Genomic DNA, 22,551 nt, shown 5'->3' on the forward strand with positions numbered 1-22,551 from the left:
ATTCTCTGTTTTAGTGAACCCAGTGTGAAATTAAAGACGTGTACTGCTTAAGGAAGAAGAAAAAAACCAGTCAAAATGCTGAAAGGTCAGTGTTCAGACAGACCTTAATCTTTGTCTCCAGTAGCCTTGAATTTGCCCTCTTTGTAGGGAGATGAACCAAAGTGCTGTTGCTGCAGAGCTTCCACATTGTTAAAAGTCCATGCTGAGGCTTTAACAAAATCCTCATGAATAATATGTTTTCTGTATTTATTCCTTAAGTGGTCTGGCATCCTAGTAAACTGAACCCTAGCACATTACCAGGGATTGATGACCCAGGATGCTGACTGTAGCCCCTGGAGATTTTCCCTGGAGATCAGGAGCAGAGGTGCTGCCAAAGGTTTTCTCTGCAGGATTTCAAAGCAATAAGGCACTGCAAACCATGCAGGCAAAGGCAAGAGCTGTTTCAGCTGCATAATCTCTTAGTATTCAGATTATAAATGTGAATGCTGCTTGATAAGATGACTGTGGCCTGCACCATTGGCAGGAAATACAGTGTAATGTCCATATTACCACTACCCAAAACACACATTTTGGTCACAGGATCCAGAAGCATGAGCAGCTGGATACATACATAGACAAATGAGTGTGAAAACACTGGTTTAGAAAGACGGTTGAATAAAAACATTTAATGAGGGAAAGCAAATCAGGCTCTCGTCTGCTTGTCCTTAATAATCTGAGTTTACAAAAGTGCAGAAAAGCTAGAAGCTTCTAAGCTAAATTGGGGACAATTCTTGATACTTATTTTTTATACACAAATGCTTAGTGTGCATACTTGTTTTTTGCGGTGTCTGTATGAACATTAGGACAGCTGACAAAGCGTTCGTCATCTCACAAGCACAGTGTGTAGTCCCTCTAAATGCAGTTCTACTATATGCCCCTGAGCATTTTCTAAGGTTGTGTAGGCTTCTGCCATGACAGTGGTTGTCTTGCCAGTCTGTCTTGTACTCAAGTGCATCAGGCTTTCAGCTGCCTGTAGAGAAAAACAAATGGAAAGGCCACTTTATAGGTGAAATCTGTTCATACAATTCCTTGTGTTCCTGGCTGCCAGAGTCAGGCCTTCTCTATCACCTTTATAACCATACACAGGCCTATATGATCATTTTTATGTCCTGTCCCCTTACTCTCAGCCCCTTCCACCTCTGGAAAAGAGATGCCTACCTGACTGCAGCTGTGAGACTCCGATACCAGTCATTGATATCTTGTTGGTCGCTGGACATCAACAGCAGTGCCTTGTGTGGAAAGGAAAGCTGAAAGGCAAACAGAATCTGTGGCATTCCTTGCTTAGGCAGCAATTCTGATTAAAGGAGAATCATCACTACTGAATTCAACTCATCTCTGCATGCTGATTTTCACCATTTTCCTTCCCAGACTGAAAAATTTAGCTTTAGTACTGGGAGAAGCCAGAGGCTGGACAGTAGAGAGCAAGTGCCAGACTTGACCATTCTTTCCAGCCACAGTTGACAGCTCACTCTGACTTTATAAGCTGTTTGGAGATGAGCAATGGCAGTTCTTAGCAGCTCTTCATCCATTTTTCTCCTTTATTCCAAGCTGTCCCTCGGGGTCCTTCCACTACCACCAGGTCACAGATTGCTCAAAGTGTTCTTTGCTGCAGCTCACAAGGAATGAGATAACACAGCCCCAGGTCCTGCAACCTTGGAAGAACTGACTTTGAAACCTCTACTGACAACACTGGTCCCTGCCAAGGACCCTGCAGCCCTCAGGGAGCTTGATGCACAGGCAATATCTGTTGTGATAATACACCTCCCTCATTCTCTGTTTTTCTGTAAGTTCAGCCCCCAGTCAGTGTATTCATTGTCACATGTCAGGGGGCTGTCCCCCCAAACCTGTGGCTCTGATGAGGGCATGTCAAAGTCTTATTGGACCCTCCTCACCTGAGCTAAGTGAAGCAACCAGCAGCAACCTGTACCCCAGAGCGTGCAGGAGGGCCTACACCATGAAAGGAAAAGGACCTACACCACTCAAAAAGAGAAGAGTTGCCTTGACTCAGACTAGCTCATTGCATTTTGTCACTAGTCTCATCATCTCAGTCCTGCTGCTGCTGAGACAGCTGGAAACCTGCTTCCAAGTCTGACTCCACTGGCACTCCTGCCAGGCAGAAGTGGGGGGACTTACACTGAGGAGCCCTCCCTGGCTCCGCGTGTGGCCGAACACTTTATCCACGGTGCACTGGTGGAGAGGGTACACAGCCTGGCACGCCAGCTTGTGCGAGTTCAGCGGGTGCAGGGGGTGGCAGGGCTTTGCTGCAATGAGGATATCAGAGAACAGGAAGAACATCCTGCGCTTCAGTTCCTCTCCCTTTGAAGGCACCACCAAAAGCCAGCCTTCCCGGATGTACCAGCGCCCTGGGCATGCAAGGGAGGCAGAGACAGTTGTCATTTCACTTGAGGAGGGGGGAAAGAAGGATGTAATGAGACAAACAGGAATACAGTGTGAGCCACCCTTGTAGGTTACCGGGTTCTACATCAATTCCAGCCACTAGAAGGCACTGAAGTATCAACTGGGTCCAGCTCACCAACACGGAAAACACCCATACAAAAGCAGTAGCCAGCCCAAAACGTTTAGGAGCAGGCTGAAGTTGTTATAAATCTACTTTGTTAATTAAGAGGATATTATGATATGCAAGCCTGTTTAAAAAGATCAGAACAAAAACATGGTTTTAAAATTGTATGCATACCTTTAAACTACAATAAGCCTTCAGAAAACACACCATGAACAATCTTTGTGTTGCCCGTTTGTTTATCATTACTGGCGAAACAAGTTAGCCTAAGCTTTGGAAATGTAGTATTTTGTTGCTTGCTTGTGTGTGTAAATTAAATAAATTTAAAAAAAAAAGAAAAACGCCAGAAAAACCAAACCATCCATGTTTCACAGGTCACCTAATTATATACAGACCTCCAGTAGTTAAGAGATTGCACGATGCAGATTACTGTTCTAAGCAAAGGGGATATAAAATAAGAAAGGTCTGAATAGGCAACCTTATCAGCCTCTGTTACAGAACAGAGCCCAGTGTCATCCACCCATGAAATGAATTGCAATAAAAGTAAAGGAAGAGAAAGCAGCAGAAAAACAATTAAAAAATTAGATAAACCCAGCTGTAAGCAGCAATTAAAAAAATGGTATCTACAAAATGGAATAATTAAAGCAGGACTTCTAACTAGGATTCTTGTGCAAGATAGCCATCAACTCATGGAAATTATGAAGGCACCTGCCAGTGAGATTATTTGTAAAAATATAGAGCTCTAATTAGGTATTGCCACCTGGCCTTGTCTAGGAAACACCTGCCAGGGAATTTCTGCCACTGTTTTTCATGCCTTAGCTTCTGCACGAGCTATTAAGTACCTTTTAGAAAAAAATCACTGTTTTGTTTAATTATGGATTGTGTCTTACTTAGTATGCTACAGTCACAAAACGAAGAGGCAGGTGAATTCCTGCTTAGCTTATTCCACAGGAACCACTCCTCTTGTCTGAATTAGAACGTGAGAAAGAGAAGGAATCAAGTGCAGGAATCAATCAAAGTTTAAGAAATAAATAAAAGGACGGTGTCAGCAACATGGGACTGGACTGGGAAACTGTTCCTCTCAGGCTAAGCTGTGCTCAGACTCTCAGGTATACAATCTGTCCTGGACTGTACTGGAAATCTTGGATTATGGATTAAATGCATGGATTACCAGGGGCACAAGATTTAGGAAATGGTTGTGAAAGGAGGGCAAGAAAATATCCCTATGGAAGCTCAGGATGACAGAACAGTGTGCTAAATTAAGGAGGCAGTTCTGGTTAATATGGTAGTTGCCCTAAATATGGAATGCAGCAAGAAAAGCAGGGTCTCTTCACTGGAAGCAGTACATCTGAGAGACTGCCAAATGTGAGATACCCAACTCCAAAGCTCCTCCTTTCTGTGAATCTACAGCATTATGTTTTTATTTCCCTCCTGGTGGCAGGACACAGTCTTAACAGTTCTGAAAAAAACTAGCTTGTTTCTGGAAAGCTGACTCAAAACTAGCAAGCTCCAGTTGCCTCTAGTTTTCTGCTTCACACATCCAAAAGTACCTGTGTAACTCCAGGCAATGGAAAACATGACCATAAAAATTCCCTATCCTAGGTAATGGAGAGGCCTCTATAGACCCTCAACACTTGCCTTGCTACAAAGACCAAAAAACCTATGGACCAAACGCTTTCAAATGATGGCCATCTCTGGTCTAGCTGTAATGTTTTGGGTGGTTGCTTTGTTCTTTTTTTTAAAAAGGGGTTATCTTATTAGTTCTGGCATTCGGGATAACTGATTTACCTTTTTACTTATGCACTACCCCAATGTGCCCAGGCCCCCCACCACATGCTCCTGCTCCCTTGTAAATAGAGCACACCTGTGTGAGCTCCCTTTCATCATTAGAAGAATTGTAAGAACGGGGAAGAGAATTTTGAATTTATCTGCCCATTGATTAAGCACTTTTGAGAGTGACCTCTGATAAACAGCCTTGCTGATTTGGCCGGTATAGAGTTAATTTTTTCCATAGTAACTGCTATGGGGCTGGTTTTGATTTGCACTGAAAACAGCATTGACAACACAGGGATCTTTTCTTTGTTGCTGTGTAAGCACTTCTCAGCATCAAGATCTTTCCTGATCCTCACCCCACCAATAGGGAAGCTGGGGGTGCATGTGAAGCTGGGAAGGGACACAGTTGGGACAGCTGATCTCAACTCCCCAAAGGACATTCCATACCATGTGGCACCATGGTCAGCATATAAAGCTAGGAGAAGAAGGAGGAAGGGGGGTGTTTGGAGTGATGGCATTTGTCTTCCCAAGTAACCACTGTGTGTGTAGGGAGCCCAGCCTTCCTGGGAATAGCTGAATGCCTGTCTGCCCATGGCAAGTGGTGGATGAATTCCTTGCTTTGTTTTGCTTGCATGAACAGCTTTTACTTTACCTATTAAACTGTCTTCATCTCAGCCCACGAGCTTTGTCAGTTTTACCCTTCTGAATCTCTCCCCCATCCCGCTGTGGAATGTGTCTTTCACCCAAAGATCCACAGGTATGAATTACAACCACATTCACTAGTACCTGGAGCTGTGCCTTCACACACAGTGACTTTAACACTCCTCTCCAGCTGCAGCACTGTGCCTGAATAACCTCTGCAATAGCAGAGGGTGAACCCCCAGGTGACCATTTCATAATTTCCCAGACGGGGCGCATTTATCAGAATATTCCTTACACAGCTTGGAGCGTGGTCTGGGCTTGGAGAGCACCCAGTAACACAAGAGGTCATAGAGACCAGTTATCCTATTAAATGTTCTTACATGCCAGTGACTGTGATTTTATATATCTCAGCTATCAACACAAATATGCTGATTTCTGGCAAAGAAATAAATAAAAGAATAAATAAAAGACAATTCTTCATATGAAGGGTATGAGCAGAATTCCATGAATCTTATGGCTTAAGATAAACAATAACACAGTGCTTGGGCCCTTGACACTCAGAAATCTATGGGTCCTGCAATGGAGTAGAGACAATGCCACTATTTACAGTCTTTTAAAAAATATTTAATATCTGTCTTTCATTCCCACCCAGGACTTAAAATCCTGGCTTCCTTGGGTTCATAACTTTTTAACTACATGTCATCAGCTCCTCCTACCTGAATGTCAGGCAATTAAGATGTTGCTTATCCTTACTCAAAAATGCTTAACTTTAAAAAAAAAAAATGCTTGAATTAGCAGTCATATTCTTTCACCACCTCTCTATGGAATTTGGGCAGAAGGGGAAAACCGGTTAATATGAGTTGAGTCAGAGGTGAAGGAGAGCATACCTTCATGTATCTCAGCATGGCAGAAGAAAAACAGAGCTGTCAGTAGGACCCACCTGGAGTGAAAACCTGGGTCTTCTGTCCTTTGAGCAGTTTCTGAACCCGAAGCAGCTGCAATGAGTTCTCTCTTTTTTCAGTTATGCCCTGGACCCACTGAGATATCTCAGATACAGATTTCACAGCCTCTGAAATTACAGCAGCATATTCTGAGGTTATCACAAATGAGTATATATTTCACCTTAGCTATTTGCTAAGAAAAGATAATATGAAATTAAGAAGCAGAGTTTTAAACCAAATATCAACAACAGTTTTATTCAGGAATTTCAGCAGGAGATTGGAGTAGTTTACCTCCAGAGGCCTCTCTCCAATCAACAGTTCTGAAGCTCTAGAAAACATTTACCAATGAAACGTTAGACAGAGGAATAACTTGGAAGCAGAAAAGGAAAAAGCCCTACAAGTGGTGTTACTTCAGTTAACTGCTTGTAAATATCACAGAATCATTTTGGTCGGAAAAGACCGCTCAGAGTATTGAGTCACACCTTTGAGTGAACACCACCTTATCAACTGGAACAGGGCACTAAGTGCCACATCCAGTCAGTTCTTGAACACTTACAGGGATGGTGACTCCACCACTTCCCTGGGCAGCCCATTCCGATGTTTAACAACCTTTTCCATGAAGAAATTCCTCCTGATGTCCAGCCTGAACCTCCCCTGGCACAGCTTGAGACCATTTCCTCTTGTCCAGTCACTTGTTCCCTGGGAGAAGAGGCCGACCCCCACCTGGCTACAATCTCCTTTCAGGTGGTTGTAGAGAGCGATAAGGTGCCCCCTGAGCCCCCTCTTCTCCAGGTTAAACACCCCCAGCTCCCTCAGCTGCTCCTCATAGGATTTGTGGGCAACCTTTCCCCAAATTGTTGCCCTTTTCTGGGCATACTCCAGCACCTCAATGTGTCTCCTGCAATGGGGGGCTTAAAACTGGGCACAGGAGTCGAGTTGCAGCCTCACCAGAGCTGAGTATAGGGGGACAGTCACTGCCGTGGTCCTGCTGGCCACACTATTGCTGACACAAGCCAGGTGCCATCGGTCTTCTTGGCCACCTGGCCACGCTCTGGCTCATGTTCAGCCACTGTTGACCAGCACTCCCAAGTCCTTTTCCAGCCACTCTGCCCCCAGCCTGGAGCACTGCAGGGGTTTGTTGTGACCCAAGTGCAGGACCTGGCACTTGGCCTTGTTGAACCTCACACAATGGGCCTCGGTCCATCGATCCAGCCTGTACAGATCCCTCTGCAGAACCTTCCTACCCTCCAGCAGAACAACACTCCTGCCCAACTTGGTGTCATCTGTGAACTGACTGAGGGTGCACTTGATCCCCTCGTCCAGATCATAGATAAGATATTAAAGAGGACTGGGCCCAGTACTGAGCCCTGGGGAACACCACTAGTGATTGGATATGGCATGAAGGACATGAATTACCCTAGAAAATTGAGGCATGTGACAAAGAGAGTCATAGAATGGTTTGGGTTGGAATCGACCTTAAAGAGCATCTCATTCCAACCCATCTGCCACGGGCAGGGGCACCTTCCAGTAGACCAGGTTGCTCAGGGCCCCATCCAACCTTGCCTTGAACCCTTGGTGGGATGGGGCATCAACAAGTTCCCTGGGCAGCATGTGCCAGTGCCTCACCACCATCAGAATAAAAAAGAATTAAAAATAAAAATTAAAGAAATAGAGCTGCCATTTCTCCAATTTAACCCTTAGGCCACTTTCACAGACAGTTACTCTACATTTTTATTCCCAATGTGTTCTCAGCGATATCTTGATCAAAATGGAGAAGGGAAATAGTAATCAACAAGAGCCCCACAGAGAGGAAGATTTTTCTTCTGTGGAAGCAGGCAGGAAGTGGGAATCCAAATATTATTAGCAAGGAGGCTATCACTGACCAAACTGTCAGCATCTACAGGTGGAATCATACTTGCAAGTTTGAGGTGCTCAGCACTGTCTGGGCAGGTGTTCTCCAGCAGGTCTCTGAAGAAATGCTTGTACCTAAGTTGGAGAGAGCAGGTTTAATTCACAAGATACCAGGAACATCAGCACCTCCTGTAAGTGACAGCATGATGAAGAGCCCTCCACCAAGAGATGGAGTACACACATCTAAGCCTAACCAAGCAGTTTTGGCCACACTTCAATCACATTCATTTTATCATCAAATTTATTCTCTAAAGTAACACAAGTATTTTATACATCTGCAAGCCTTTGGCTTTTCCTGGGGATCTGAAAAAAAACAACCTCACAAATTACTTGTGTTCATGAGACTCTCAGCATTCACATAAAAATGCCTTCAATATCAGACAAATTTCTCTTTGAACTATCTATTTTTTTGTATCTGAACGGTGGCATTCATACCGTGTTTCCTGCCCATACAAGAAAATAAAGGCATTTCTATAAGAACTAGGATCTTCCTTTTTCTTTTTTTCCTCTCCAGTCTTTACTGGAAAGGATCAGATCTCTGCAAATTCTTTCTCTTAGTAAAGTCAAACTGTTTTCAGTCTGAAATGACAGAAGGAATTTAACAGATCCACAAACTGGCAGAACTCGTATGACCTAGTGTATTTGTTATTAGTGTTTTGAAGAAAATTGAACATGATGAGCTGATTAATGATAAAATTAGATCTTCTGTTAAAAAGCTAACACTTTTCCCACCTGTTGGACAGCAACAAATATACTGCTGTTTTGCAAATTTAAAGGAAGTATCCAAAGCATTATAATAAAAAAACACCAGTCAGCTTAATGTTTATAGTTGAAAAGCAGCTACTTGATCTACAGCAGCAGCAGCTGAGTTCCCAGCAAACTACCTGTGCTCTGTATTACCCAGACACCCTCCCCAAGAAAGGGCTGCCCATGAGTGCATGCAGCACTCTCCCCATGCAGTCAGTTTGCCTCTTCAGAGGGGGGATTATTGCAGAATACTTTGAGTTGGAAGGGACCCAAAAGGACCATCAAGTCCAGCTCCTGGCTCTGCACAGGATAACTCTAAAAATCACACATGCACAAGTGCTGTCTGAATATTTCTTGAAATCTGGAAGGTTTGGTGCCTCAAAAGGGAATGCAGCAATCAAGAGTGGATCTGTCCAGGCTCAGACAACTGCAATAGGCGTTGAATCTGAGGAAAGCATATGGCCCTGATAATCAGAGAGGGAAGAAAAGCTCTTCTGTGTTCATTAATTTCATCCTTTCCAAAAGCAGTGACCTACAAGAGTCACAATGCCCCAGGGCAGCAACCTGCACAAAAGCAGAGCGAGGCCATCTCTGGCAGAGGGCATCACTTCTGCAGCATTTCAGACAGCTTGTTTTTGTTCAGAGTTGTACTTTGGTAGCTTACTGAGGTGGCAGGAAGCCTCCAATTCTACCCAAGAGCATAGGAGGCAGGGCTAAACACAGCTACTTCCCTGCATCATCTCCAATCCACGTACAGTGATTCCACTCTACAGGCACATCTTCAGATCTGCTTCACTGCTGTCTATGTGCTTTTTTGATTTTGAGACACATTAAGCAACTTTACCTCCCAAAGCAATCAAGACACTGTTATGTTCTTTTTTCCTTCCTCATGCTAACCCCTTGAAGACTCACAATTTCTTACTTACTGGTGCAGCCTCTGCAGGGGCAAAGGAAGCAGATCCTCTAGCTCCCTCCCTTGAAACTGAGGTCGAGATTCCTGGAGTTTCTTAAACCGCCGGAATGACTTATTTTTCTTCAATTGCTCCTGTGTGCAGCAGAAAAGGGATACAGCTTTGAGACTACAAAAAGAATTATGTGCTCTAGTCTGAACCACAGCTTAGAACTCTTCAACTTAGAGTTTAAGACTCCAGTCCTAAACACAAGCATCAACTTCTTTTGTGGTTATAGGCAAGCCACTCCCTTTCTCCTAACCATCAGTTCCAGTGGGTAATGGAAGTAATATTATTCTTTCATACAGGCACAGCAGCACAAAGCTAGTATATGCAGCAAATGGAAAGAAAGAAGAAGGGAAGGTTGAACCCAATTAGGAAAACAAGGAGTGCACCTGTGGCTTTGTCCCACTCATTTCAAGACAAAGCAATGCAGCTCCACATTCCCATCACCTCAAGGCAAGTATCCAAAATGCCTTTTTCTCTTGGACAATCAAAAGTGTGAATATATGCATGGAAATACAAGAGAAGGGAAATATCCCAGTACATCCTGCATCTGGGAACATGCATGGACAAAAACCGGGGGTGGAGGGGTTTAAATTCCAGATATAGCTGTCAGAACTTTGGAATAAAAATACATCCTTCTGAAATTTCTTGAAAACATGTTGTATTTGGAGACATGCGTCTCCCTCAAAAAAATAAAATTCTACCAGAGAAAAGAAATTGTGAAGGAAAAGGAAATCCCACTGCTAAGGATACAGTTAGTGGTAGTGGGAAAAACTAGGAGACCTGACAATTCCCAGAAAGAGATCACTGTACCCTAGTGAAAGCCTGGAAGCTCTCTAGGCCTGCCAGCCGAGAAGGAGTGGGAGTAAATACAGAACTCTCTTTGAGAAAGCTGTTCTCAGCATATGCATTTACATACACAAACACCTGAAAAAAAGCATGAAAAATCTGAAGCTCTAAGGAAGTAGAGAAGTTTTTACTATTTTATTATGGAAGAAAGACTGAATATCATCAGCCTAGTAGAAGTCAGAAAAATGATTACTCCAGAAACAGAAGAAAAAGGGAAGGATGTAGCTGTTTCACAGAACAGAAAAACACAGAGAATAAGAAGAGTAAAGTAGTTATTTACCTTCAAGGTTTTATTTGCCTGCTCCAAATTCTCAGCATAGTGGCCATAAAGATCCAGATTCTGACAAAAACTTTCCAGTCCTGGTCCCAAATTCCCTCTCTCCAGATGAAATGACAGAACACTGTGTACAAGGAGCAAAATAGCTTGTGAGGGCTACATTACTGATGGCATTTTCACAGCTCTCTCTGTTTCATTCCTGTGATGACCTTCCTTTGTTGTTCTCCACCTCACATCCAGTTTCTGTGCCAAATATGTGCTTGGAAGTCACAGAGTAAGCCACAGAACACACCGTGGAGCAGACTTACTGAGGTTAAACCACTACCTCTTAACATCCAGATATGTGACACAGATCAGCAGTTTCCTGGGTACACATTAAGTGTCACCAAAGCTAGAAGTGCTAGAAGTGAATGCCTGTTTTACAAGCTGTTAGTAAGATTTTGGGAAGTAAAGCTTTCTCATCAGTATAGAGTCCTCCCAGTACAATTACAGGAATTGCAACAATGTATCCACTTACTGGCTGGCCGAATATATGGATTCCAGGGGTCCAAATATAGTTTCCAACATAGCAGGTTTCAATGTCCCTTTGGCCTTTAAAATTGTCACAAAGTACTAAGTAGATAAAAAAGAGAGAATTTCAAACAGGTAGAATTCACAGATCATCATAGAATCACACAACGGTTTGGGTTGGAAAGGACATTAAAGACCATCTCATTCAATGTCCACTAGACACTTTCCACTAGACCAGGTTGCTCCAAGCCCCATCCAACCTGGCCCATCACTTCCAGGAGTGGGACATCCAAAACTTGGGTAGGCAACCTATTCCATTACCTCATCACTCTCTCAGTAAAAGAATTTCTTGCTAACATGTAATCTAAACCTACTCTCTTTCAATTTAAAACCATTCCCCCTTGTCCTATCAATATATGCCTGTATAAAAAGTCACTCTCTCTCTCTCTTTTATAAGCCCCCTTTAAGTAATGGAAAGCTACAAAGGTTATTAACCTTTGAGGTTACTCAAAGGTCATTTGGGCATACAGCAGAAGCCAGAAGTTCCTGCCTGCACACTCTGGCTTGTAAGGATATCAAATATTATGTCTGCCTAAGAAATCCATCGTCAGATGTTAGCCTGATTTGTAACTTTGACCATAACTCTAAACACATGGAACAGTACTATAGTACTACTAAACAGACCAACAGAGTGTATTTCAGTATCCTTAGATGCATTTGTCTTTCACCGTCTTGTCTATAGTCTTTGTTTGTTTGTGCCCCCTACATTTCATACATCTCAGGCATCTTAAGGTAAGTCCTTATACAATCAAAATTCAAAGGTTAATGTCCGTGTATAGACCAAAGCCAAAGGGCCAAACCCACAAGCTCCTGAATATTACAGAGGAGGTAAAAGAAAAACAACAAAAAAACCTTTCAGCCCCAGCAGCTGTCCCAGGCACTAGGGGTATATCAAAGTCTTGCTCTTGACCCTTCCCCATGACAACACAAATAAGTACGTGCTGTCTGAAGATACCCACATAGCAAAACGGGCAAAAATACTCACTGTGACCACCAAATCCAGCTGCTCGAGGTATTTGTGTTCAGTTTCCAGCAGCTCCTTGGCTGTCCGGCTGCGCTTTCTCTCCCAGCGAGCCCTCTGGTCTTCCACAGTGTTTGCTCCAGCAAGAAACAGCAGGGATGAGTCACTCATGGCAGACTCAGGGTTGATACACAGAAAGGTAATGGATCCTGAAGAGCCAAGAGAGGTGGACACACAACAAAAGAATAACCTATGTCGCAGGGTAGGATTCTGAACTACAAACTCTATGCTTTCCTAAGAAAAAAGGGAAGTCGGTTGCCAGCAACGGTTATTAACAGTTTCCTTCTCCATTCCCACCTGCGACCACAGGAGCCCTGTATTGACTGGAGGAACGGAGGTTAGAAAGACCAGGCTGTGAAAGCAGGAGCAGCACATGAGGACACATCTGTAGGCAAATCTCAAGTGTACAATCCCACTCACAAACCACTGCTTCCTGTCCTTTGCCTCCCAATTCTTTGTGCAAAATTCTCACCAAACCCAAAGTGGGCGGAAGAGGTAATGTGGATAGTTGAAAACAGCCATAAGACTTGTCTTGTGGGGGAAGGAGAAGGGAAGGAGAGCACTCTTGCTTGCTTTCCCATGAAGGTTAGCAAGAAGCAAGTGGTTTGCACTGCCATTTTCTAACAGTAGTTTGTGCTTGCAGAGATGAGAGAGGCTGAGCAAGTGCTGTGAATCACACTACCCACTCATTAACCTGCTTTGGTCCTGCTCTGCTATTCTGCCAGAGCAGTGTGGTTTTGTTACACAAAACAGTCCCTCTTCTAGCCCACTCTCTCAGAGAAAAAGTCATGTTTTAGCAGAACACCAGTTAAATATTGCTCTTTTTATGAAAAGGCAGTGCACACTTGTCCTGGCATTAGGTATACAGTTTCTCTGGAAGCTGAGCTACCTCCACAAAAGTTCTTATTCCCACATTGACAGGATACACTAATACAGAAAGATGTGCCATCACAGAGAAGGAAATTTGTCAAACACAATCTTCCAGAGACATTTCAAATACGTAAATCAATGCCTGAAACAAGAATTTCACATCAAATAAGTGACTCACTTAACGAGTTTGCAAAAGTCCAGGTAGCTGATGGACATGTGCAGTATTTTATAGTAGCAGGAGCTTCTTCACAGCTTTATCCTCATATTCACTTACAATACAATCACAAGTGTAGCCAAGGCCGCGTCTTGGTCAAACAGGGCAGACCTGGCACCACTGTGGATGGAGAGGCAGCACTGCAGGGAACACCACACAAACCTTAGCATTAGACCCCTCCCTGGAAGTGCTCAAGGCCAGCTTGGATGGAGCTCTGAGCAACCTGGTCGAGTGGGGGGGTGTTGGAATGAGATGGTCTTTAAGGTCCCTTACACCCCAAAATATTCTGTGACTCTATCAGTGTGCAGTTGCAAAGTACTCACCAACAACGGACCAAAATGCTACCACTTGCAGAGCACCTTTAGCCAGGGCAGATTGCAGTCAAGGTTTTCATTTTGCAGACCAATTTCTTTTAACAAACAGTAATAATAAGAAAAAAAGTTACGCCAGGTTTGACCATCTCCTGCTCACATAAAGCAGTTCAAACACTCTCATTATTCTACAATGTATTATACTATAACTGTGTCAGGTCTGTAGGGAGAGCTGCCTGGAATCCCATAGGTACACTAGAAAACACTTCACCTACAGGGGACAGAACCGCTCCATCTTGCTTCTCCTGTCTCACATTCAGAAACCAATAACTAAACGCCACTAATTAAACACATTCTGTTACCATTAACCATCTTATGATACCCCATTACCAATATTCCCTTCAACATTTCTAAATTTTCTGAGTGTCCTCAAAAAATCTCCCATTTTTATCACTGCCCAGCCAATGTTGATGTGTCAGGAGGGTAGCCACTCGGTGGGGCAGCTCCAGGGGCCACTCAGGCCCACATCCCATCCCATGGGTGGTGGCTGCTATGGAATAGGCCTTAGGGTTAGGACTGCTCTTATCAGGAAGGTGCAAAGCCAGAGACCACAGCCAGCCCTCAGTCACCCTGAGGAGTAAAGATAGCAGGAGTAAGTATTGCAGTAAATTATTACAGTAAATGTTGCAGTAAATATTGCAGGAGTAAATATAGTAGGCAAACTATGCACTAGCCTTCCTTCACTTTCCCTGCAGTGTAGGTTATTAATAGTGTGGTTTGGATTAGTCAAAACCAAAGGTACTATATTTTGCAGGAGATGAGAAAAGATCCACCAAAAGACTTGTGGATTGTGCAGAATGTTTTCGTTGACCAAAAATTAAGCATTTTATTCATTATCGGGTTGTTTGGGTTTTTTTTTTAATCAGATAAAATGCGTTTTAGAGAAACAAAAGTTTTCAGTAAAAAAAAGAATGTGAGCACGCCGAAAAACATTAACCAAACGTTAATATTTTTTTTTTTTTTTTACTAAAAGTCAATTTCTTTTTCCTCTGCGCATGACACGGATTCAGGAAATACTTGGCTGGGGTCAGTGACGAATTGAGCGAAAGGGATCTTTAGCGGGGGAGTCATCCCATTGAGCCTTGTGCTCAGAGCGGGGCTGCCATCAAAGTCAGGCTGAGCTGCTCAGGGCCTCATCCTGCCCAACACCTTTCCACGGGTGGAGATGACATGGATTCCAGAAATACTTGGCTGCGATCAGGGACCACTTTAAACAAAGGGATATTGGGGGGCGGGGGAAAGGGTCATCCCACTGAGCCTTCTGCTCAGGGCGGGGCGATCACCAAAGTCAAGCTGAGCCCGAGGGCCTCATCCTGCCCAACACCTTTACACAGGTGGAGACGCCGCCCCCGCCGCCCCCGCCGCCCCCGCCGCCCCCGCCGCCCCCGCCGCCCCCGCCGCCCCCGCCGCCCCCGCCGCCCCCGCCGCCCCCGCCGCCCCCGCCGCCCGTTACCTGCCGGTCCCGCCGCCCCGCGTTCAAACGGCGGCCCCGCCCCGCCGGGCGGTCCCGGGGCGGAGCGCAGCGGGGCGGGGCGGGCCGGGGAGGGAAAGGAAGAGAAGAGAAGAGAGGGGTGGGCGGCTGGCGGGCCAGCGGCCCCGGGAGTAGCGATGGTGTCTCTGGGGGAGCGGTGCTCCCCGTCGGGCAGGGCCGGAGACCTGGCGGCGCTGTCGGAGCTGGACGAGGCGGCGCTGCTGTCCGGGCTGCGGGAGCGCTTCCTCAGCCAGCACATCTATGTGAGTGCCGCGCTACGGGGCGGGGGGCGGCGGGCGGCTCCGGGCTGACTCGCTCTCCCCCTTCCCACAGACCGACATCGGGGACATCCTCATCGCCGTGAACCCCTTCCAGCCGCTGCCGCTGTACGGCAGAGAGGTGAGCGCCGCGCCCCCCGCCGCGCCCCGCCGGCCCCCGGCCGCTCACACCTGTCCGCCGCCGCTTCCCCGCAGGTCTCCGAGCGGTACCAGCGCCTCCAGACCGACTCGCTGCCGCCCCACATCTTCGCCGTGGCCGGCCGCGCCTACCACGCCATGCTGGGCCGGCGGGGCGGCGGGCCCCGCAACCAGTGCATCCTCGTCAGGTGAGGGGCGGCCGGGGGTCCCCGGGGGCGGGCAGCGGTGGGAGGCCGAGTGACAACCCCCGGGCTCTCGCTGGGATCTGCCCGCCGAAGGTTCAGGTGAAGCTCGTCTCCGGTGCTGTTGGCGAGTCAAAATCCGTCTGCGCTGGCAGCGCATCCCTCGTCCCGACCTCTTTCCAGGTCGCGGCAGAGGTGTGTGGCAAACAAAGCTGGCTTTCCTGGAGCAGCTCGGCCAGCGATGCTGGTCACGACGCTGAATATGCCAGGTTCGCTTTTGGAGGGCCGTGCCTCTGGAAAGGTTTAACCAGCTCCGGGGAAAGTCGCAAAGTACTCTCCTCTGGCAACACAACTACCTCAGTAAATGCTGTATAAAGGTTATACATAGTGGAAGGAACCTGTTTTCACAGAGTTGAGCTTCCTATATATGATTAAAGAAGCAGGAGGAATTAAATATGCTTTTTTGCTCCCTGACTGTTGGGGAGAATCCCATTGTCATGGCCAGTTCTGTGTGCTGGAAGTGGGGGGGAAAAAGTGTTGTTTTAACCAAAGAGTGTTTCAGTATCACGAACATTTCACTCCATGATGTCACTATTGCTCTACTGAAACTCTGCAGGGCAGCAGGTAGTGTCAGCTAGCAGAGAAAGCCTCAAACAGCATCCACTAGGAGAGAAAGCCTCAAACAGCAAACAGAAAGGCTCAAAGCACAAACCGCCTCTTCTGGGTGTTGTAGAGAACAGTTTAAATGTCATCGTAGTTAAAATGTTAATTGTGTGTTTGATTTAATACTCCCTTTTTTACATGGGGCTTCTGACAATTTTGTCAGTACTTTCAGTCTACATAGTGTGGAACTGAATTGCTGAATCACTGCTGAGTGTTTTGATGGGACTGGGAGCTGACCTTGAGGGTCACTTGAGCCCCATTCATTTCTGTAGCCTGCAGGCCATCAGTGCCTTTGCTTTATGTGAATTGCTCTCAGGAAGTGGTGGCTGTGGAGTCAGCACGTGCAAGAGGCAGTGGGCTCCACTGGGCCTCCATTCCAAGAGGCTCTTGGGGATGAAGAACAATCATCATATTTGCCTTGGGATGTGGAAGACAAGAACCTGTGAGCATTTGCCAAGAGGTCATTGCTCTGATTGTTTTATGCCAGCAGTTTGTGGTCTCAGAGATGAGAGTCTGGTGTATTCTTGTGCGTCTTGCAACCCTATCAACTGATCTGTGTATTGCTATCACAGGAAGTTTATGGTTTTGCTCTCTTATCAATGGTGAAACACTCATTAACGAGATTACCTGACCTGAGCAGGAGTTGGGGTAGAGGTGGAGGAGGAGGTCACTCCTCCTAGACCACGGTTCATCAAAACAGCACAAGGACACACCAGGCTCTACTGTTCCTTGTAGTCTCTTTAGGGTCTCCAGCTTAGTCTGGGAGGCTGCATGGCATGTTTCAGAGGTTGATGTTAGACAAAGCAGCTGCCCCCACATGACAAGTGTTCATGGCTACTGAGTTGTCCTGAGCTAGGAATTCTACTGGCTCCTCTTACCTTCCCAATCCCAACAGACATTAGTCATAGCCTGGGCATGCTGTAGTACAGCACTTGGGTCACCTGAAGATGACTTTGCTTTTCTTCACAGCCTGGAGCAGTTACACACTGGCAGCTGGATAGTGCTTGCAGGCCCTGCTGAAGCTGTTGTGCTTGTTGGAGGGTCTAAGGACAAGCTTGAACCTTAGGAGTGCTGACTTGGTAGTTCTCTTGTGGAGGAAGCAAGTTACTGAAAACAAAAATAAATCTGACATACTGAGCAGAGGTATTGTCTGGATGGCATGTTCTCAACTGGCAAACTGGTCTTGCTTTGTTTGTGCTTATTTGGGTGGTGCTGGTCTGATCTGTACTTGAAATCAGGTATGTGCTCTAGTATTCGAGGTTTTCAGCCTACCTGTGACACATACTTGATCCCAAGCACAGAGCCACTGGGAGCTACAAAGCTACCATGCCGCAAGCTCAAAGGTCGGCTGTGGAGACGGAGACCTGCCCTCAAGGATACCTCCAGCATTTCCTGCATTCATTTTTTTTCGCCACGCTTATGCTGAAGTTCTCAGCTGGTGCGTTGTTATCAGTCAGGGACACGTTGTCTCACTGATCATATGTTCTCCATGCCAGGACAAGGCAAACTGCGCTTTCCAAGTGCTGGTTGTTTGACTTGGAGGCGGAGGCACTGTGGATGTGTGTCAGCAGGGTGACGTGCAGTGCTGACGCTGTGGGGGTACAGGCAACTCTGTGCCTGTCTGCCCACGGTGTCAGCCAGCTGAGGCACGTGGATGTGTGAAGCACCTGAGATTTGAGACTGCCACTCAAGATTAGTATTCGGTTGTGGATAAGATATGGATAGGGCAAATCCCTTTGCAGAAACAGGAAGCTGTTGACTCCAGCATAGGTGAGGCAGTTGATGTATCAGATGGCTTTTGAAGGAGTTTGTTTTCCAGAAGATAGATTCAGCTTTCTTAAGAAGCAGAACAAATGGTGTGTCTGGTGTATCCCATCCAGAAGTGACAACAAGGGGTGTATCTGTACTCCCTTGCAGATGGGGGAAAATTCCCCTGAGGAGGAGGGACCAGGATCTTGTGGGACACCCAGTGTAAAGCTGTGGTATGTGGGTTGTACTAACACTTGCAATTTTGCTGAAAAAGTTGTGAAACTTGTGGAGAGCACGCTCTGCTATAGAGGCACTGTAGCACTGAGGGCACTTAGGCCATAAGGGGCAGAACAACTATACTTAGCAGCTGTTGGAATTTCTTCTGCTTTTTCTTGGCAGTGGAGAGAGTGGTGCAGGGAAGACAGAGAGTGCAAAGCTATTGTTGCAGCAGATAATGAATCTATGCAAAGGCAACTCGCAGCTGGAGCAGCAGATCCTTCAGGTAGGTCATTTCAGGGCGGTGCTTGAACATGGAGAAGCAGCACTGCTGCAAGACAATTTAGGGAGGCTTAGGAAGCCTGCTGATGAATCACCACTGGAAATCAGGGAACGATACATAAGACACATAAGAAAATAGTAGATAAGAATGGTGAAATAGCTGATGACAAATTGGAAGGGTCAGTAATTCTGTTTGCTGGGGATGTTTCTTAAATTATAGAAAACTATTGCAATAATTTATCGTTTTCTCTGTTACAAGGGATTAGTGGCATTTTTCCAAATCATTTCCTGTTTCAGGTAAAACAAGGAATTTCAATGGAAAAATGAAGTTTTGATTTAATGGTACACAGGCATGGAGAATCCACACAGCCTTCAGTAACCTTTCCTTGGCTACTTATACTGTCAGGAACATACCTGCTAACTGGCTAACTGCCATCTTTGCTCTTTTCATATACCCTTGCTAATTCTTTTTGAAACATATTTGTCTCTTTGATCTGAAGAATTGAACTGAATTGAATTTCTCCAGCAGCACAGGCAGATGGGGAATGGGGGTTGAGCTCTGTTCTGTGCACGTTATCTGTGCTACTGTCTTCCTCCTCATGCTCGTCCCCTGCTCTGATGTGGGCTTCCTCCTACAAAAGACAGTCCTTCAGGAACAGACTGCTCCAGTTGTGGGTGTGTTCCATGGGATGCAATCCTTCAGGAACAGGCTACTCCAGCACGAGTCCCCTGCAGGGTCACAAGTCCTGCCAACAAAGCTGCTCAAGCGTGGGCTCCTCTCTCTACAGGCCACAGGTTCTGGCAGGAGTCTGCTCCATCATGGGCTTCCCATGGGGTCACAGTCTCCTTCAGGCATCCACATACTCTGGTGTTGGGTCCTCCATGGGCTGCAAGTGGATCTCTGCTCCCCCCTGGACCTCCATGGACTGCAGGGGCACAGCTGCCTCACCATGCTCTGCACCGTGGGCTGCAGGGGAATCTCAGCTCTGGTGCCTGGAGCACATCCTCCCTTTCCTGCTTCACTGACCTTGGTGCCTGCAGAGCTGTTCCTCTCACACATTGTTACTCCTCTCTTCCAGCTGCAATTTTTATCTCAGAGGTGTTGCTACTATCGCTGGTGGGCTGAGCCTTGGCCAGTGGCAAGTCTGTCTTAGAGCCAGCTAGCATTGGCTCTCTTGGATGTGGGCAAAGTGTCTAGCGTCATCTCACAGAAGTCACCCTTTAGCCCCTCCTGCTACCAAAATATTGACATATAAACCCAATACCTCATGCCATGCTTTGGGCTGTAGAGTGGCATATTAATTTCAGTGTGGCATCGTCCATGGTGGATCCAAGGTGAATGCTTGTGCTCTGTTGTGAGAATGTGATGTTGCTACACCTGCTGTCTCTGCTTAGAGCTGGCTTGGGCCACATTGCCAGGCTGCTTCTGACCTGAGCAGGTTCCAGAAGCAGGATAGCTGTGTTTGCTCAGCACAGGGCCTGGAGGCAGCCTGCAATTCCTCCGCTGGAAACAACACCCCCTTCAGCCCAGATGAGCTGCCCTTGGAAAGCTTAGAGGTGATGGTAAAGAAATAACATGCATCTTACTTGGTTCCTGTAGATATATCCAAGGACTTTGGGATTACAATGTCATGCCTTAAAGCTGCGTTCAACAGGCTGCCCACCATGTACCCTGAGGCATCATTCTTGCAGCTGACAGGCATTCTTTCCTCAAATACAGAAAAATTATCATTTCACCTTCTTTGCATACAGTTCAGCAAGCTGGTCTGGTTGGTCTCTTATTTTCTTTGTAATTCATTGTCCTTGTATCTACAAATTCCAGTAGCTAAGATGCCACACCTACATTAACTGAGTGCCACGTTGACCTTGCTTATTGCTATAGTGTAGCAGTCAAATTATCTAGTGCTACCATGTCAGATACTGTGTGGAAATTTGTTATACCAACCTTATCTTTTAACAAATGATTCAGTGGTCTTACTAAGACCCAATCAGTTTGATTGTGCTTATTTTTGTTAATCTCATGCTGCTTAATCTTTGTTGTATTTGCCCCTTTGAATGCCTTTAGCCAGGCTGTGATAAAATAGGTGCTCTTCCATATTCATCCTTTTCCAGCTGGATGCTGAATAGCAAATGCTAAAATTAAACTTTTCCAAGCAAGTTAGATTTGATCGCTTAATTTGAAGAATGCTTGTTCTGCTTCCTCACTTGTTTTAGGTGAATCCATTGCTTGAAGCTTTTGGCAATGCCCAGACTGTGATGAATGACAACAGCAGCCGCTTTGGAAAATACATACAGCTGCGTTTCCAGAAAAATACAGGTGAAGTAAAGGGCAGCTACTAGTTTGGGAAGTGGTTAGGAACTGGAGGGAGGGGACTGGGTAGCCAAAGCTTGTAGAGGGTAAAGTTTTGGCGCCTGACTCCCTGTGGGAAGGGTATGCAATTAAGTAAAATCTTAGAGCAACCCCTCTTGGATAAGGCCTGGGTTTGGACAGAGCGGGAGTACAGGAAGGATAATGGGGTGATAGTTCAGGCTGAGTATCAGTAATACTTACTGTGTCGGAAGCCTTTGTTGCTGCTAAAGGAGGTGAGCAGAATCTCTAAGACGACAGGAAGCATGAAGAAATCCGTTTCCAGTGTGCTAGGCAGCCTAGAGGGTCTTGGACACAAGGAAGTTAATTTAGACAGGGCTGTGCTCTTATCAGCAAAGAAGAGATGTGGGACAGCTCAAGCAGCTTCATGTCCCCCAGTTCACCACCCTGTCACCTTTTTGTGTGCAGTGCGAGGTGCAAAGCTGAGTGAGTACCTGTTAGAGAAGTCACGGGTGGTGCAGCAAGATGCTGGGGAGAGGAATTTCCATATCTTCTACTACATGTTTGCTGGACTGTCTTCAGAGGAGAAGGAGATGTATGGGTTACTGGATCCTTCGCTCTACAGGTATTTCAAAGGCAGACCCCCGTTTAGTCTTCATGATGGGTAGTGAAGGGGAGAACAGCATGATGGAGACTGTGCCTCTGCCCTGGGGCTTTATCCATGGATGAATGGTAGCTGGAGTGGGATCTGAATGGAGCTATGTGAAGAGATCTTAGGGGTCATAGTGGAAGCTGGGAGGTCTGGGGTCTCTGCTATAGTACCTTGGAAAAGTTTCTTTTCTCTTCGAGTCTCCACTATTGCTGATGTGCTGTATTCCCTTGGGGTAGGACTGACTTACAGTACTGATTGGGTGACAGTTTTGTGTGGGATATGCACTTTCTCAGGTACGTAAGTGGACAATTTGGTACTCAGAATGTAGCTCAGCGCTGGAAGGACAAATACCAAGAGGTGTGCAATGCCCTTGACATGGTGGGCTTCCAAGAACAGGTCAGTTCTAGAGTTACTTAATTTCCATCTGTGCTTCCTGCAGGCATAGGGTTTATTTCTAGCTGCTCTTTTGAAGCTCGGTCCTGTTTCTTTCCTCTAGATTTTCCATGTTACTTCCAGATCACCTGAGTCTTCCAGTCCTTGTGTAGAGCCTTTTTCCACAGGTTGTGCATCCTCCCTTAACCTCTTCAACTTCTGGGGCCTCCACATTGTACATGTTATCTGCTGGTAGGTATTTGGTCACCTTTCTTTTGTGTTTTAGGAGCAAGTGGACATGCAGACTATCTTAGCTGGTGTGTTGTCTCTGGGCAATGTGACTTTTGATCCTGAGGAGAGCAATGGGCCTGTAAAAGTCAGCGAAGCTTCCAAGGGATGGCTGAAAGCCGCAGCGGTGAGTCACAAGAAGAGCTGACAGAAACTTTATGGATGTGATGCTGCTTCCCACTGGCAATTGACTGTAGGAGCTGCTCCTGCCGGAGATGGCCAAGGGTGTTTCTCTCTCTAAAGAACAAAGAAT

General features: G+C 46.1%; 2 protein-coding genes across 3 annotated transcripts in view; one reads left to right on the top strand and one right to left on the bottom strand.

Moving 5' to 3' along the window:
- Nucleotides 1-15,194, bottom strand: ARHGEF39 (Rho guanine nucleotide exchange factor 39). 2 transcript variants are annotated; one of them, XM_051804469.1, is made up of 11 exons: nucleotides 15,153-15,194; nucleotides 13,652-13,737; nucleotides 12,209-12,393; nucleotides 11,171-11,265; nucleotides 10,657-10,777; nucleotides 9,498-9,616; nucleotides 7,829-7,899; nucleotides 5,913-6,041; nucleotides 2,173-2,402; nucleotides 1,198-1,286; nucleotides 1-1,009 (listed from the first exon to the last, which is right to left on the bottom strand). In XM_051804469.1, exons 3-11 carry the CDS (start codon nucleotides 12,353-12,355, stop codon nucleotides 994-996), a joined length of 1,017 nt encoding a protein of 338 aa, XP_051660429.1. In that variant the 5' UTR covers nucleotides 12,356-12,393; nucleotides 13,652-13,737; nucleotides 15,153-15,194; the 3' UTR covers nucleotides 1-993. The 2 variants fall into 2 exon arrangements, with proteins under 2 accessions (XP_051660429.1, XP_051660430.1); XM_051804470.1 differs by having other exon boundaries at nucleotides 12,209-12,478.
- The window catches only part of LOC127478587 (myosin-IIIb-like), a 26,287-nt gene continuing 18,928 nt past the window's right edge, over nucleotides 15,193-22,551 (top strand). The window contains exons 1-8 of the mRNA XM_051804468.1: nucleotides 15,193-15,433; nucleotides 15,504-15,569; nucleotides 15,644-15,774; nucleotides 18,580-18,682; nucleotides 20,893-20,995; nucleotides 21,455-21,611; nucleotides 21,932-22,034; nucleotides 22,297-22,425. Coding sequence (XP_051660428.1) covers nucleotides 15,308-15,433; nucleotides 15,504-15,569; nucleotides 15,644-15,774; nucleotides 18,580-18,682; nucleotides 20,893-20,995; nucleotides 21,455-21,611; nucleotides 21,932-22,034; nucleotides 22,297-22,425 — 918 coding nt within the window. The 5' untranslated portion in view covers nucleotides 15,193-15,307. The remainder of the gene's footprint in view (nucleotides 15,434-15,503; nucleotides 15,570-15,643; nucleotides 15,775-18,579; nucleotides 18,683-20,892; nucleotides 20,996-21,454; nucleotides 21,612-21,931; nucleotides 22,035-22,296; nucleotides 22,426-22,551) is intronic.

Source organism: Manacus candei, unplaced genomic scaffold (genome assembly GCF_025592945.1).
Source record: "Manacus candei isolate 608988 ecotype Guabito, Panama unplaced genomic scaffold, ASM2559294v1 h1tg000061l, whole genome shotgun sequence".
NCBI lineage: Eukaryota > Metazoa > Chordata > Aves > Passeriformes > Pipridae > Manacus > Manacus candei.

Bases quoted from the DNA above. Each gene is read 5' to 3' on its own strand.
- ARHGEF39 (XM_051804469.1), bottom strand. From the start codon at position 12,355: ATGAGTGACTCATCCCTGCTGTTTCTTGCTGGAGCAAACACTGTGGAA. The intron at 6,042-7,828 runs GTATGATTCCAC...CTGTAATTTCAG, and splicing joins TGAGCACCTCAAACTTGCAA to AGGCTGTGAAATCTGTATCT. The intron at 1,287-2,172 runs GTAAGTCCCCCC...TTTGCCTTTCAG, and splicing joins GCCAGGGAGGGCTCCTCAGT to CTTTCCTTTCCACACAAGGC.